At 36.4% G+C, this 15,749-nt stretch overlaps 1 protein-coding gene across 1 annotated transcript in view; it reads right to left on the bottom strand.

The window, feature by feature from the left end:
- The window catches only part of LOC129893747 (ADP-ribosylation factor GTPase-activating protein AGD1-like), a 33,128-nt gene that overhangs the window by 11,274 nt on the left and 6,105 nt on the right, over positions 1–15,749 (bottom strand). The window contains exons 3-6 of the mRNA XM_055969126.1: positions 14,638–14,689; positions 13,580–13,651; positions 12,911–13,225; positions 2,147–2,320 (exon numbers count right to left, since the gene is read on the bottom strand). Of these exons, the coding sequence (XP_055825101.1) occupies positions 2,147–2,320; positions 12,911–13,225; positions 13,580–13,651; positions 14,638–14,689 (613 nt within the window). The remainder of the gene's footprint in view (positions 1–2,146; positions 2,321–12,910; positions 13,226–13,579; positions 13,652–14,637; positions 14,690–15,749) is intronic.

A 15,749-nucleotide genomic window follows, 5' to 3' on the forward strand; every position in this document is an offset into this window, starting at 1 on the left:
AATCAAGTACCGCCTTCTTAGCTTTACCTCTTAACACCTTGTCTCGAATGATACATAACTTCTCATCCTCAAACTATCTCTCCCGAATCTGCTCAACCAAGAAAGAACGTGCCTCCACAAAGGCAAGAACACCACCATTCTCTAAAATCTGTAATCGGACAAGACTATTAGCTAGCCTTTGAACATCTCTAGCCAATGGTCTCTCTTCAACTCGGATCGTGGCAAGATTCCCCATACTAGAGGACTTCCTACTCAAGGCATCCGCCACTACATTGGCTTTTCCTAGGTGATACAAAATAGTCATGTCGTAGTCCTTCAGCAACTCAAGCCATCTATATTGCCTCAAGTTCAGATCCCTCTGACTGAATATGTACTGAAGACTCCTATGATCGGTGAAGAGCTCGCAATGCACACCGTATAGGTAATGACGCCATAACTTAAGCATGAAAACCACAGCCGCTAACTCTAAATCATGAGTAGGATAGCTTTTCTCATGGGCCTTCAACTGTCTCGAGTCATAGGCAACCACTTTCTCCTTCTATATCAACACACCGCCTAAACCAACACCGAAAGCATCACAGTATATAGTAAATCCCACACCTTCCTTGGGTAGCATCAATATAGGAGACGAAGTCAATAAAATCTTTAGATTTTGGAAGCTCGCTTCACACTTGTGGGACCAATGAAAATCCACAGCCTTCTGAGTCAATCTAGTCAAAAGAGCTGCAATAGTGGAGAAGCCCTGCACGAACCGTCTATAATAACCGGCTAACCCCACAAAACTACGAATTTCAATAGGAGAAGTAGGCCTTGCCCAACCTCTAACTACCTCAATCTTAACTGGATCCACTCTAATCCCCTCTTTGGACACCATGTGTCCTAAAAATATAATAAAATTAAGCCAAAATTCACACTTGGAGAACTTTCCATACAACTTTTCTTCCCTCAATTTCTGAAGTACCAACCTCAAATGGCGGACATGATCTGCCTCAGTCTTGGAATACACCAAGACGTCATCAATAAATACTATCACAAAAGAATTTAAGTACGGGCGAAACACTTCATTCATCAACTCCATGAAGGCTGCGGGGGCATTCATCAACCCAAATGACATCACCAAAAACTCGTAGTGACCATAATGAGTCCGAAAAGTTATCTTAGGGATATCTGATGCCTTAATCTTCAACTGATGATAACCGAATCTCAAGTCTATTTTGGAAAACAATGCCGCTCCTTGTAGCTGATCAAATAAATCATCAATACGGGAAAGAGGATACTTATTTTTAACAGTTACCTTATTCAACTGCCTGTAATCGATACACATCTTCATAGTCCCATCTTTCTTCTTTACAAACAGAACTGGTGCACCCCAAGGAGATACATTAGGGCAAATAAACCCCTTACTCAACAAGTCTTGCAACTGATCCTTCAACTCTTTCAATTCAACTGGAGCCATGCAATATGAAGGAATATAAATGGGTTTAGTGCCAGGCTCTAAGTCAATTGAAAAATCAATGTCCCTATCCGGAGGAACACTAGGAAGATTAGTAGGAAATACATCAGAAAACTCCTTAACCACTAGAACCGTCTCTATAGGAGATGACTCAATACTGGTATCCCGAATAAAGGCCAAATAAGACATACCCCCTCTATCAATCAACCTCTGATCACGAATATATAAAATAATCTTACTAGGATAGGAGCTACTAGTACCCTTCCACTCAATCCGCGGGGCACCAGGTATCGCTAAGGTAACAGTTTTAGCATAACAATCGAGAATAGCACTATAGGGAGAAAGCCAATCCATACCCAATATCACATCAAAATCTACCATCCCCAAAATAATTATATCTACCCAAGTATCATACCCGGCCAAGGAAATAAGACATGACCAATATACTCGATCCACTACTAAGGGTTCACCCACGAGTGTAGAAATATGAACGGGCACGGATATACAATTATATGTCAAATCAAAATAAGATGCAAAATAGGTAGACACATAGAAAAATATAGACCCTGGATCAAATAATACAGATGCAGGTCGATGGCAAACTGGGATAATACCTGTGATAACTGCGTTGGAAGCCTCAGCCTCGGGTCCCCCTAGAAAAGCATAACACTGAGCTCCCCTACCACCTTCGACCTTCCCAACACCTCTACCTCCTCCCTGAGGGACTATAACACCACCAGTACCCCTACTAGGAGTGCGACTACCTCTACTAGTCTGGGCTCTACCTCGACCTCTGACCGGCGGCGTTGGTCCTCTAACTAAAACTGAAGAACTAGGCTGGGTTCCTCCTCGACCCTGAGATGTACACTGCCATGAAAAATAATTCGGATCACTACAAGTATAACATGCTCTTCTGTGCAAAAACCTCTGCGATGAACTTGAAGAACTTGTATAACCACCCGGCTAACCTGCCTCTGTTATGACCCCTGGTAACTTTGACCTATATTGTAGGACCCACGAGGTATCTGACCATCCTCAGAAGCTGGCATAGATGCATGAACTGGTCCTCTACACAGGAAGGAACTACCTCCTCTATAGGACCCTCTACCTCCAGATGAGGTACCCGAAAGCTGACTAGAAGCACGGGCCCTCTTGGGGTCCCCAAACTTCTCTCTCTCTATCAACTCCGCCTCCTTGGCAGCACCCACAATGGACTAGAAGGAAGAGCCCTCACGGGCGGGTCGAAAAACTACTGCAAAAATGGTATAGTTCAATCCTCGCACAAATCTGTGAATCCACTCTATCTCATCAGGAAGGACAGTCATGGCATGTCTGCACAGCTGGTAGAAACGAGTCTCATACTCAACAACTGTAAGACTCTCCTACCTCAAATTCTTAAATCGTAATCGACTCTCTTCCTTCACACTCCAGGGGATAAAACGGTCATAAAAGGCACTAGCAAACTCATCCCAATATCAACCTCAGGAAGTGTCTCCCTTCCCCTACCTCTGACCGTAGTCCTGGTCCTAGCCATCTGTCAGAAGGGACACGCGAAAATTCAGTACCAACACAACACGCACAATACAAATTGAAAGAACAAAGGGAAAATTTCCTAAAAGTCCTCATAGCCTCTCGAAGATAAGTACAGACGTCTCCGTACCGATCCTCAAGACTCTACTTAGACTCGGCTTGTATACACGTGAGACCTATGAACCTGGGGCTCTAATACCATTTCTTTCACGACCGAAATCCGGGTGTGATGACACTCATCTCAACCCACCGAGAGTCAGCCTAAAACTCAACGGAAAGTAAATATGGAAGTAATTGAGATATAACAAGGGTTAACTTAGTCAAAAAAAATAAATAATCTCAAAATCCCTCAAGACTGGTTGTCACGTATACAAGCCACTAATAAATTACCGAAGTACGAAAGAAAATACAGTCACAATATCTTTATCTCTAGAGTAGGACTAAAACATAATAAAAGAGTAAGAGGTGTCTGCTAGATGGATGTAACAACTACCTCAACACTCGGAATGATAGCCTCGAATGTAGTAGAAAATAGTAGGAGATCAAGCAGGTCCGGGCTCACAACCTACACAAGTGTGGAAGCAAGGGGTGAGTACAAAACAACATGGTACTCAGCAAGTGGATAACTAAATCTAAGCAAAGCTTAAATGATACAAGTACTCCTGTCCTCCCAACCGAACCTCCTTAACTACAACCTGCATAAAATTATCCCAACTCTACACTTGTACAATAACAACAGTAATACAATCCATAAATACTCATCAATAGTCTCGTCAATAAATCATACCAAATTAAGTTCAGCACACACAGAGCAATATAGGGGTAAACACAAATTCACAAATATTAGAAAGGTGCAATGCAGTGCAATGAAATAATGCATGTTTGTCCTATCGGTACACATCTGCTGAATCACAGTCCGAAACCCATGGGGGACATATCTGTCCATGTAACCTGCCATGAAATGTGTGGCCTGTCCCCTCAATATATATATCTTGCCACGGAGCGTGTGACCCGACCTCTTTATTTCATAATACTTGTCACGGAGTGTGTGGCCCGACCCCTTTTGTTTCATATCATTTTTAGTCTCAACACAATATGTCAGAACCAATGCAATTAATTCATGTTCATATAATTCATGATAATAATATGACAACAACAATAATTTTTCCTATCTCACATCAACATAGTCATTTCACATGTCCAAAATAAATCTACAATCACAACATATCAATTCCACCAATACATGTCATTAGATCACCATATTATACCCCTCATCTCCATTTTTAAGGTCAATCATATAGTCAATAACCCAGTCTAATTCTTATTACTCCCTAGTACATATAACACGGAAATACAAGCATCTACAAGCTTAAACTGATGTTTAGAAATTCACTTGCCTTAATTGATCAAGCAATTACTCAAGTACTTGAGCCTTCCCTTTTCGTTGAGCCTCCAAATAAGTATAATCTAATCAAATAAATAATCACAATAATATTTCGAAACTAACAACACTCATATTATTATATGTCTAGCCTAGACCCAAAACCTACCCAAATCTATAATCAAGTTTCTAATGTTGATGTCAAATAACATGTCAACTCTCATATTTCTAAATTTTTAAGCCTAGGGTTAGGTTCTAATTTCCCCAATACTATAAATTTAATGGAATTTATAAAATATAGTATACATAATATTTAATTATCTATCTCAATATATCAAAATTTAGGAACTAACTCATTCTATGTCATTGAAGTCAAATCTAATTTTTTTTTCGATTATGTTCACTCATGATAAAATAAACTCACATGTCAAATTTCAGCTAAAACGGATCGCTATTCAACCCCCAAATCAAGATTTTATGTGAAGAACCCTAGGGTCACATTTTCTTATTTTAGCATTATTTCTCCACCAATATACCCTAAAAATATGTTCATAATCGCATAAAAATTTAATGGAAAGGATGAGAATATTTACCTTGATGCTTTGGAATGAAAATTCCTATTTTCTCTTCTCCTTTATTTTTCTTTTCCCCTTTCTTTTCTTTCTTCCCTCGTATTTTTTTTCCAATTTTTTTCATTTCGTCGGCGTCGCTGTTCTCTTGTTTTTTTCTCGTTACATCTGATGGCATTAGGCCATCAGATTATATATATATATATATATAATTCTTTTTTTCTTTTTTTTTTATTATTTTTTTTCCTTTTCCAAACTAATTATTTATTAAAATTTACGAACCCTACTAACCTATTTTAATAAATATAAGAAAAGTGGTATAGGATATTAAATAAATTAGCACTTTAGCCCATTAATTAAATTAATTCTCTAAAATTATCCCTCACCTAATTAACCAAAGTTACCGAATAGTCTAAATAACCCATTAAAATTTTACGGGAAGGGTCTCGTATTAAAGAAGGAGGACTCGTTCTCAAAATAACCTAATGGGTCATTACAGTCATACTATGTTATGCGAAGAGGCTTTTTTAGGGTCTCTCGGGATCCTATTCGTCGTGTCACATCCAGGGTCTAGCTTGGGTCGTGATACTTAGTGGTACCACATTAGCTCAGATCAGCCTTTATATTCTGCGAGGTATATTAGGCCCTTTCAATGGGGATTATACATCGAACTCCACATTATCTCACATGGTTATATATCAGTTATTAGCATCTCCCATTGTCCAGTCTTTCAGATATTGCATGACCAAGTATACAGTTTATATCAGTTCAGTATTTATCAGTGCATGTTCTTACTTGGTCATTCATCAGTTTATGTATGTCATTTCAGTGTTTCAAATTTAGTATGTTCTGTTATTAGACTTGTTATGCATGTCTCATATACTCAATACATTCAAAGTACTAACCGCATACTCTCATGCTATATTATTTTATAATATAGGTTTAGACGCTCAGTATCCAGCTCGCGGTTAGTACAATTTCCAGTCAACAACAACTTTGGTGAGTCCTCATCTTTCAGGGACAACCTTTATCTTTATTTATTTCAGTTATTCAATATTTTAGTTTTCAAACAGTTAGAGTTAGCTGGGGGGTTTTTCTAGCAAATCATCTTAGTAGAGGCTTTCAGGTAGACAGTCAGATTACTTTTTAGCTTTATGTCATATTTAGATGAACTCATTTTGAGTATTTAGTTTATATAAAATTCAGACTTCTTATATATCTCAGTTTTAGTTTCCGCATTCATTATTGTTTATGTTAAATCTTAGTGTCATTCCAAACCATGGGTTAGCTTGTGTCACTTGTGTCTTAAGCACCGTGTTAAAACTAGGGTTAGTCTTGGGCCGTAAAAATAATCATCTTTTTTATAATTGCATACAGACAGACTAATAGTCAATAAGATAGCAAAGTATTAACAAACTCGGTTAGATAAAGGACAGAGATTCAACACCCAAGTCAAGCCTGGAAAGGAGAAACATGGATTTCAGATTGTGGAGCAGCAACCTATGATTACTACTTAATATATACCAGACTTTCATCAATCATAACTCAATTCTCATCTTCTCTAATGGAAATTCTGATCCCAAATAACTAAATAGTGCCAGTGTGGATGCCCATGCCCTGTCCCTTCTCCCTTCTGCTTCTCTTACTACTTTCCTAGGACACATGACTTATCACGATACCCACGGATCAATTCACGATGTCACTATTGTTGACATTCGTCAAACAGGCTACGAACCCATCACAGCACATGGAGTTTAAATTAATATAATTTTTTTAAAACAAATTCCACTAATGCTCCATTCAGTCCCATCGGTTAAGTGGGATGGGATGGGATTGGTGTTTCATTCCTCCCATCCCAGCCTACTTTGTCTGGTTTCCCTTATCCGCTTAAGTTTGTTCCCTTTCTTGCCTCATTGGACATCCTTAGATGGAACTTGTGTAATTTCAAACAACCCTTCATATCGCATCAAATTCGATATTTCATTAGAAGACTAAGCACATTGAGATCGACTATCACTTTATTAAAGTAAAGATACTCTTAGGAGATATTGTTAAAACATTTATGAAGTTGATTGATCAGTTTTTTCATATTTTTATGAAGTTCCTTACCGGTCTTCGTATTAGTTACATTTATAACAAGCTTGGTACATATGACTTATATGCACCAACTTGAGGAGAAGTGGTAGAATATGATTGTGTATAGTATTTTACATGGAAAAGGATTATATTGTATTGTTTATATTAAATATGGTATAATTAGACAGTGTAGATATGAGAATATTTAAATATATTATAATTAGTTAGTGTAGATTTGACAATATTCCCTAATTTGTATAATTAGACAGTTAGGAGATTGTGTGATATCTTATTAGTTTCTTTCCTTATTCACATTATTTGTAACAACTATTTAATCCCTTTAACTTGAGGGAATACTTAATCAATTCAATTCCCAATATCTCTTTTTTTTTCTAATTTATCAGTTCATAAATAGGCTCAGTGTAATAATTAGTTTACACATCTTAATAATATTTTCTGAGTCTGTATTGCATTAATCCATAGGTGTTAAATTATGGTAAGTGAAGGTGTTAAAAGGGGATGGGGGTAGACCTAAAATTACATGAAAAAACGTTATCTCGAAAAGCCTATAAATCCTTGGTTTAACCAATGCAGTGTTAGCTAAAGATACGAAACAATGGAAGAAAAAGATTCATATAAGTAATGTTTATTAATTGAGAATAAATATTAGATTTGTTAGTGAACTTCTAATATTATTATTATTATTATTATTAACTATTATATATATAAAACTTATTTTTTACTTTTATTTTATTTAGTATGATAATGATATGAAAATGAGCTTAAATAAAGAAGTGGGGATTCATAAGGAGACCCCAACATGTTTGGGACTGAGCCACAATTCATGTTGTTATTGTTTCAAGGAACTAGAAAGTAGGAAAATCTGCAATTGTGTAAGAGCATAAGAAAATGCAAGGCCATTAATTTCATAAATGGTTGTAGCACTCCACTAGAGGATCTATGTTAGCAGGCACAACAAAACACTACCTGCCCAACAGCATCATGAGCTAGGAAAGTTCTTCAGTGCTAGATATCATTATGGGAGAAGTTGATCGTTGAAATGATAATTGATATCGCAGTTATCGCACCTACAACAGCCAAACCAGACCTTGGCCCAACGATGCTGCAAATTGCAGTAGCCATACCATAGAAGGCTCCATGTGCTATGCAATAAACTTTAGGTTGGAGAGAATTAAGTACCAGATAAGACCTATGCAGGGTTCCTCACATGGGCATAATATGCAGTGCCAGTCCACTAATTAGGTGTGGCAGCCATATAGTAGAAGGCTCATAAGTTATGGTACGATGTAGAAGTGGGAGGAAATAAGTATGATAAAATGCGCACATAATTAGTGAGTCAACAGGAGGAGCATAATGCCCAATATCCACCAATCTGGTGACATTAAGGGCTAATCAAATGACTAAACTGGAGGGATAAACCAAAAATATATACTACAGAGGAAAACAAATACTCCCTCCATTTTAATATAAGAGGCAAGGTTTGAATAACATAGAGTTCAAGAAAGAAATGAACACTTTTGAAACTAGTGGTAAAAAACATTCTGTAACATCTGTGTGGCTATAAGACTTTAGAACTTGTGGTAAGCATTCCACAACATTTATGGCTATAAAAGCTTCTCATTATGGATACAATGAGAAGTTCTGGTAAACTATTTCTAAATCTATAAAGCCGTCATTCTCTTTAGAATGGACTAGAAAGAAACATTGCCACATAAACTAGAACAAAGAAAGTATTATATAAGATGTAAAGCTGCCAGAACATGTTAACTATTTGTAGTGTTACATTTCTATGGATGAAATTCTCCTTCAATGTAATATGATCATCATCACTCGATTTGCAAGAAATTTGCTTGTGTTTATGGGACTCCAAAAACCTAGACCAAACAATTGACACTTTTCAATAAAGAACAACAATGAGAATAATTCAAATCATAATGAATTTTCGAAGTTACCGCATTGGTATTTCATCTGCCTAAAAAGTTCTTCTTGGATGCAATAATCCCTCTGAAATAGAATTCACGAAGACATTACTAAGTACTTGGAATAAGACTATGACTGAAGGCTCCCACACTTTAACATCAAGTGCCAAGGATCTTACCTAATTTCAAAGTTGCAATTGAGATGTAAGAAATACTTCAACTTTTGTGTAATAATCTATAAATGCTCTATAAAATGCGACGTCTTAAGTAAGTCTAGTGCATAATAAAGCAGTGTAAGTATAATCCTGTCACGACCCAAAAACTGAGGTCATGATGGCACACATCTCAAAATCCAATCTGATGTGTAACCCTACAAATAAAACTCATACAAGACTCTCAAAGGGGAAAGTGATGCCACGATTTAAATAAAAAGAAAAAAAATAATGAAGAAATTATCCCAAAACCTGGTGTCATAAGTATAAAAAGCATCTAATACAAGGTTCGAATCTGAAGATACAACATAAGTCTCTGAATGATACAAAAGACTGAAAAATAAAGATAGACTAGTGACGATCCGAATTCTGGGACCTCACCACTAATCTGAGAATACACAATCCGCTAGAATATTAACTGCCACGTGGGGTACCCCGACTAGTATCTGCATCAAAAAGGGACACAGAAGTAGAGGTGAGTACAATTCACATGTACTCAGTAGGTTTCAGCTGACTGAGTATAAAGAATTAATCAAACCTATAAAATAAACTAAGGAACGCTTCCACCTGCATACAGAAAAGTCCCACTTCGGCATCGGTGCCGCCAGTTTATATATATAGTGGCACGAATAAAGTAAACCCATAATAATAACTCATAATCACAATTAATCAAATAATTCAAGTAGCACAATATCAATGCAATGCAATGCAATATGATGATGCAATGATGTGGTGGTACGGTGGAATCAAGACTGTCGCACAGCCTGTCGTATACACCTGTCGAGCTGTGCTACCAAGCAGGACCCATGGGGATCTCGCAGACCATATACCTCAATCAAAATATCTCATTATCCTTGCCACCTCCTCGTGGTCAAGGGATCATAATGCATCTACTACCCTGCCGGAAAACTGCCTCGGTCAGGGACTCAAGATACAAAGGTTAGGATCACAATGCATCCACTACCCTACTGGAAAACTGCCTCGGTCAGAGACTCAAGATACAAAGGTTTAAAGGTGTTTTATTTTCTTTCTCAAAAAGAATTTCCATATTTCTCAACTTTCCATGTTTCATGATATGATGAATGAGGATGAATGCATCAAAACACCTATGCATGGAAGTAATAATCAACTCACATGTGGTATAAGGTTCAAAGTTCTCAAAACTTAACCTACACATGATATTCACCCTCAATAAATAGTAACGGGAAGAACACACTTTCATTTAAATATTCACCCCTTTCTCAACAATATTTCAATACTCAAGTATGCTCAAAACCCCCAACTCAATCTCTCAGGCGGCATCACAAGTCAAATAATATACTCAAGCCTCTCTCTTAGGCAAATCACAATTCACATGCTCTCAAAGCAAATAAGATAACAAATAAGGCCCCCACACGGGCTGTGTAATACGAATAAACCCCCACACGACAACACATTAATAAATGAGCCCCCACACGGGCATCACAATATATATAAAATTCTCAACTCATACTATAACCCCATCCCAAAGTCTATAACATATGAATGACTAATTACTCCATCTCAATCTCAAAGAAAGATAGTCAAACCTACCTCAATTGCCGAAACCGCACTCGAATACCTCCACCGGACAAGCAACTCTCGAATTCAGTGCCCGGAATGACAATCCACTATCAACAATGAAACATACACGTCACAAGGAGTCCAATGACACCCATTTGATAGGTTTCGGAACCGGGGGTAAAATGGTCCAAAAATTAACTATTTTCAAAAAGGGTCAAATTTGGAAATTTATTGAACAATCCCATTCTATTGGTAATAAGGAACTCATGGTTGAAAAACCCATAAAAATAGAGCTCAAAACGAGTTGGAAATCACAATTTTCCTTAAATTCGGATTAGGGAAGAAACAAAGATTTTTGGGGTTTGAAACTAAAATTTAAGAGTTAAAATCATCAAAAACTTAATGAAAAATGAAGGTTTTAGGTCAAAAATCACTTACCCAACACTTTGCCTCGAAAATCGCTTCTCAAATCATCTCAAGGAGTTCAAGAACTCAAACAAATGATGAAAAATATTGAAATGGGAAGAAAGTGGCATTTTCTGCCCAAAAAGTTACTGTTCACGCGTGTTACTGTTCACGCGTATTACTGTTCACGCATGTTTTGTACAAATTTTCGAAAATCACCCTCAAGATCATTACAAATCCATCCAAACTAGAATATGGAAATGGATAAAGGAGTTTTCAATCCAACTTACTTTAGACTCTTTCCTTTAGATACTCCAAAATTTACAGAATATAACTAAGCTCATTCTTTTCTTCCACTTTCAATTACCTATCTCAATCTTTCCAATAATCACCATTCTGGACTTATTATGCAGCTAAGGACAACTAGTCTGAACATTATTTCTTGGATAAGTATAAAATTTTGGAGAATGAGAAAGAAATGATATATAGATAAACTCAAATATTTTAAACTAGGAAACAATAGAACAATGACCATTAACCTGGGAATGATCAAGTGGACAACCCCTTCCATAAGTTCAGACATAATGAGATTGAATATAATTATATAAACTACACTATCTTAAGTCTTAACCATCATTTCCCACTCTTAGCTAACCTCTAACCTATCTAGGTACTTCAAAAATTTTAAGTAGAAATAGGAGTTCCTAACACGTGTTTGGAGCTAGAACTTTCGGTGGCGTGTGGGGGCACATGACGAGGTCTTTAACGGAGTTGCTGACTAGGGTTTAGACACAGGAGGTAGAGGAAGCTGTTAAGAATTCATCACCAACTTAATTATTATACAAGACAAGTCAAGAAGAATTTAGAATATCCAAGAATGGTAGAGAATTGGAAGGAGAACTCTAGAATGAGAATTCTAAAGTATATCTAGAAAAATATATAGTTAGGATTTAGGAATGTTCTAGAAGATAGTAGCAAATATCTCTCTCTAAATTCTTCCATTACCTCCTATAAATAGAGGTGTTCCATTTAATTTGTAGTAGTGCTAAAAGAAAATGCTCAAGATAGGACACAAGAGTGAGTGCTAAGTAAAGAGTGTTGTTGAAGCAAGAAACAAGTGAGTGATCAAGATTGTAAGACTGAAGCGGGTCCTTACTTTACAATAATAAAACTCAAGTTGTGAGCATCTAATTGTGCCCATCACCAAAAGTATCCAACAGAGGCATATGGCAGAGTTGTTTTTTTAGAAAACTAACTAAAAGGGTCTGAGTAGTGGACAACCACGAGGTGGAAGAAAAAATTCGACCTCTTTGATATGAATAGGACCCTAATGCTGCAGAGGGAGATAAGTCACATCAAAATGGCAACAATGGCTCTGATACCATGAAGATTTCAAGAAGAAAAAAAGTTTCTTTATATTTCTTGATGAATTTACATCACAATAGAATGAGTACTTATATAATGAGTCCTAGGACGAAATAAGAAAAGACAATACTTTTTGACAAGGAGGAAAGACAATATAACACAATCAATTACTTTTAGTTACAACATCAATCTACTCCTATAAGTAAGTTAGAAAATCACTAATCAATCAATCAACAATTATAGAATAAAAAATACAACACAAACACATAATCTGATAATGCATATCAAAAAATATGTGGGGTTTAACATAAAGTCGAGAACTTTCACGGAGTAAGGCTTTCTTCCCCTAACAAAAGACAAAGTAGAGAAAACTTAAAAGTTGGATTATACCACAAAAGTAAGAAGCTCGGTTGTAAAAGGAAGAAAACTTGACTTGCCTTTGATATATGTACACCAAGTTTACGGTGAATGCTAGAACATTCAATGCATATAAGAATACCAAGATTCAAAGAAGCCCAGTCTGGATCAGGAGCACCATAATTAGCACATTTATCATTCCCAGGTATCCTCTTCTGTGCATCAGTTGGTTTCTCTATTTTCATATTGAGGAGGTGTGACACACTTTTGGATTGAGGTATGGAACTACTAACAATGAAATCCCTCCCAGATGTGCACTCGTCAATTATTCTTTGATCATGACTGATAGGACTCCCTATGGACCTACTTTTGGTAGTAGGACTTATTGAGAAATGCTGACAACATGAACCAGCATCATTAGGAAACAACAAAATTGGAACTAGAGTAACAATATCAATGCTAATATTTTACCCTTTCAGGTGCCTAGGAACTCAGCAATGAAGTAATAACTCCTGTTATTTTTTTTTATCCAGATGATTTTTGCTGTTGTGCTCTCTACCTAAATGGAAAAAAGATAAAACTTTATTGAGAATTGTTAATGACATATTATGTTTAAAACAAGTTCTCTCAATACAACTCTTACTTAGTTCACCTGAAGTATAAATCTTTGTTGGTGAAATTATTCTGAAGAAAAATCTCAAATCTGATTGCTCTGCATCCGCTTTTATTGTTGATGTCAGTAGGTTCACCGTGCGACGTGCAATAGGTTTTTCATCATGTACACCTCCATGATAATGTGAACAGAGTGGATTGGAAGATCCCTGAAATTGCATCATCCACATTTGAGCAAGCATAAATAGTGACCAGAAGAACTTTCAAAATAAACATGGCATAATACATAACTATGTTATTTAACTTAGATTCAGCTGGCATCTATGTCTTTTAACTTTGGATGAGCACAAGTAGGCACTTAAAGTTGTATAAAGTTGAACGAAATGCCTTTTTTGTTAAAGAGAATTGTCCGTAGAGAGAGCGCCTATCTCTCATAAGAGAAGGAGAGCCACTTAGGTCAGTCTGGTCGAAAAGAAGCTTACTTACACCTTGCTTAAGTAAAGACATCTGTCCTACATGGAAATTTACATCCTATATGGTGTCCTACGTGTATTATGCCCCGTAGGAAATGTGTGTCTACTTGTTCAATTGTATACAACTTTAAGTGTTTACTTGTGCACACCCAAAGTTGGAGGAGATAGATGATAGCTAAGGCCAATATAAAGGGCACATTTATATAGTATTCCAATAAACTGTTTATCTGATAACTTACAGAGGACCTGCTCCTTAGTGTTCGATAATAGTACAACGTTCCTCTACTATCTAGAACAAAAAATCTTCTCTTCTAGTCACCTCTTAAATTAGAGAAACGCTTTGAGAGATACCCTTGTTTTATAGTTTCTACCTACATTATTGAAATCTTAGCTATAGAAATAGAAATCAGAAAAAGCTCTTGGAAGAAATAACAAGAATCTCAAAAACAGCACAGAATGCTACTCCCTCTGTCTCAATTTATTTGACCCACTTTCTTTTTGGTCAGTCCCAAAATGAATGACACATTTCTATATTTAGTAATAATTTAACTTTTAAATGCATATTTTACATTTAATAAAATGATTTATAGATAAAAAATATCTATGATTTATTTTAGACCACAAGTTTTAATTTATTAAACTTTGTATCAAGTCAAACTATATCATATAAATTGGGACGGAGGGAGTATTTGCTAATGGGGTAGCAGCCTCAAAGCATGTACCTTTTCTTCTGCAACAGACTGCATTACTGCCTCTATCACTTTCTGGGAATTTCTGGAAGAATGTTGTGTAATTTAAGAAGTTGAAGAATTGTGAGGACCATTTAATGACCGCCTGCTTTCTTGATCAAATTCCCTGCTATACTCTTGCATTTTTTCTTTGAGAACTACCTACTCATGTGTCGAACTTTCTCTAGCCATTCGTGCATAGGCCATGACCTAGTATAACCACAGACCTCAAAACACATTAAAATAGAGACAAGTATTTGAAAGGAGTTATGTGGTTGGAAAATCAATTTAACAAAGATCAAACACATGCAATTTCAGTGTATGTGTTGGACCCTGTTGAGTATTTAAAGAATCAAAGAAGTTATTTTTATCTTACTAATTTTGTGGAGACAAAATAATGACATCCCTAGGTTTAATTAAACGGAAATATATTAATCCTCAAACCTCTCCAAGATCACATAAGATTTCATGAACTACCAAATAGAAGAAATGCAAAATAGGAAATGGTTTGATCAATTTGACTTTTTCACTTCAATATTTTTTGGCAAATCCTCAGCCTTGTTATGGATGGTAAGGGAGCATCATAAAGATCTTCATCCCTATAAGAAAAAAATATCTATTTCCTAGGACATCCGTAATTGATTCTAGATCTTCCATATACTCTTGTTTACCCCAAAAATGAAACAAAACCATGCAATTCGTCTTCAAAGCAATTAAGATTTCTTCTTTCCACACAGACCACCAAATGCATATTGGTATGATTTTCCAGCTTTCTTTCTGAATAGATAGGTTATGATACCTACTCCAGACTTCAAGAGTCTGTATAATCCTCCTTGGCATCACCCAATTCAATCCCTTCATATTAATGAAGATTCTCCATAATTGGCTCTGCCTCCTCTCCACATAGAAATTATCTTGAACACAAATGGAAGGCCCTTTTCATGAGATTTTCCTGAGTCAACACAACCTATTTAGCAAGTAGCCAAGTAAATTAGGAAATTTATAAGGGATTTTTACTTTCCACATTAGCTTCCACAGCTAACAATCAATTTGATAGTTGAAAGTATTGAATTTCTTGTAGGCCTCCTTTACATCGAATCTGCCTT

Source organism: Solanum dulcamara, chromosome 1, assembly GCF_947179165.1.
Source record: "Solanum dulcamara chromosome 1, daSolDulc1.2, whole genome shotgun sequence".
NCBI lineage: Eukaryota > Viridiplantae > Streptophyta > Magnoliopsida > Solanales > Solanaceae > Solanum > Solanum dulcamara.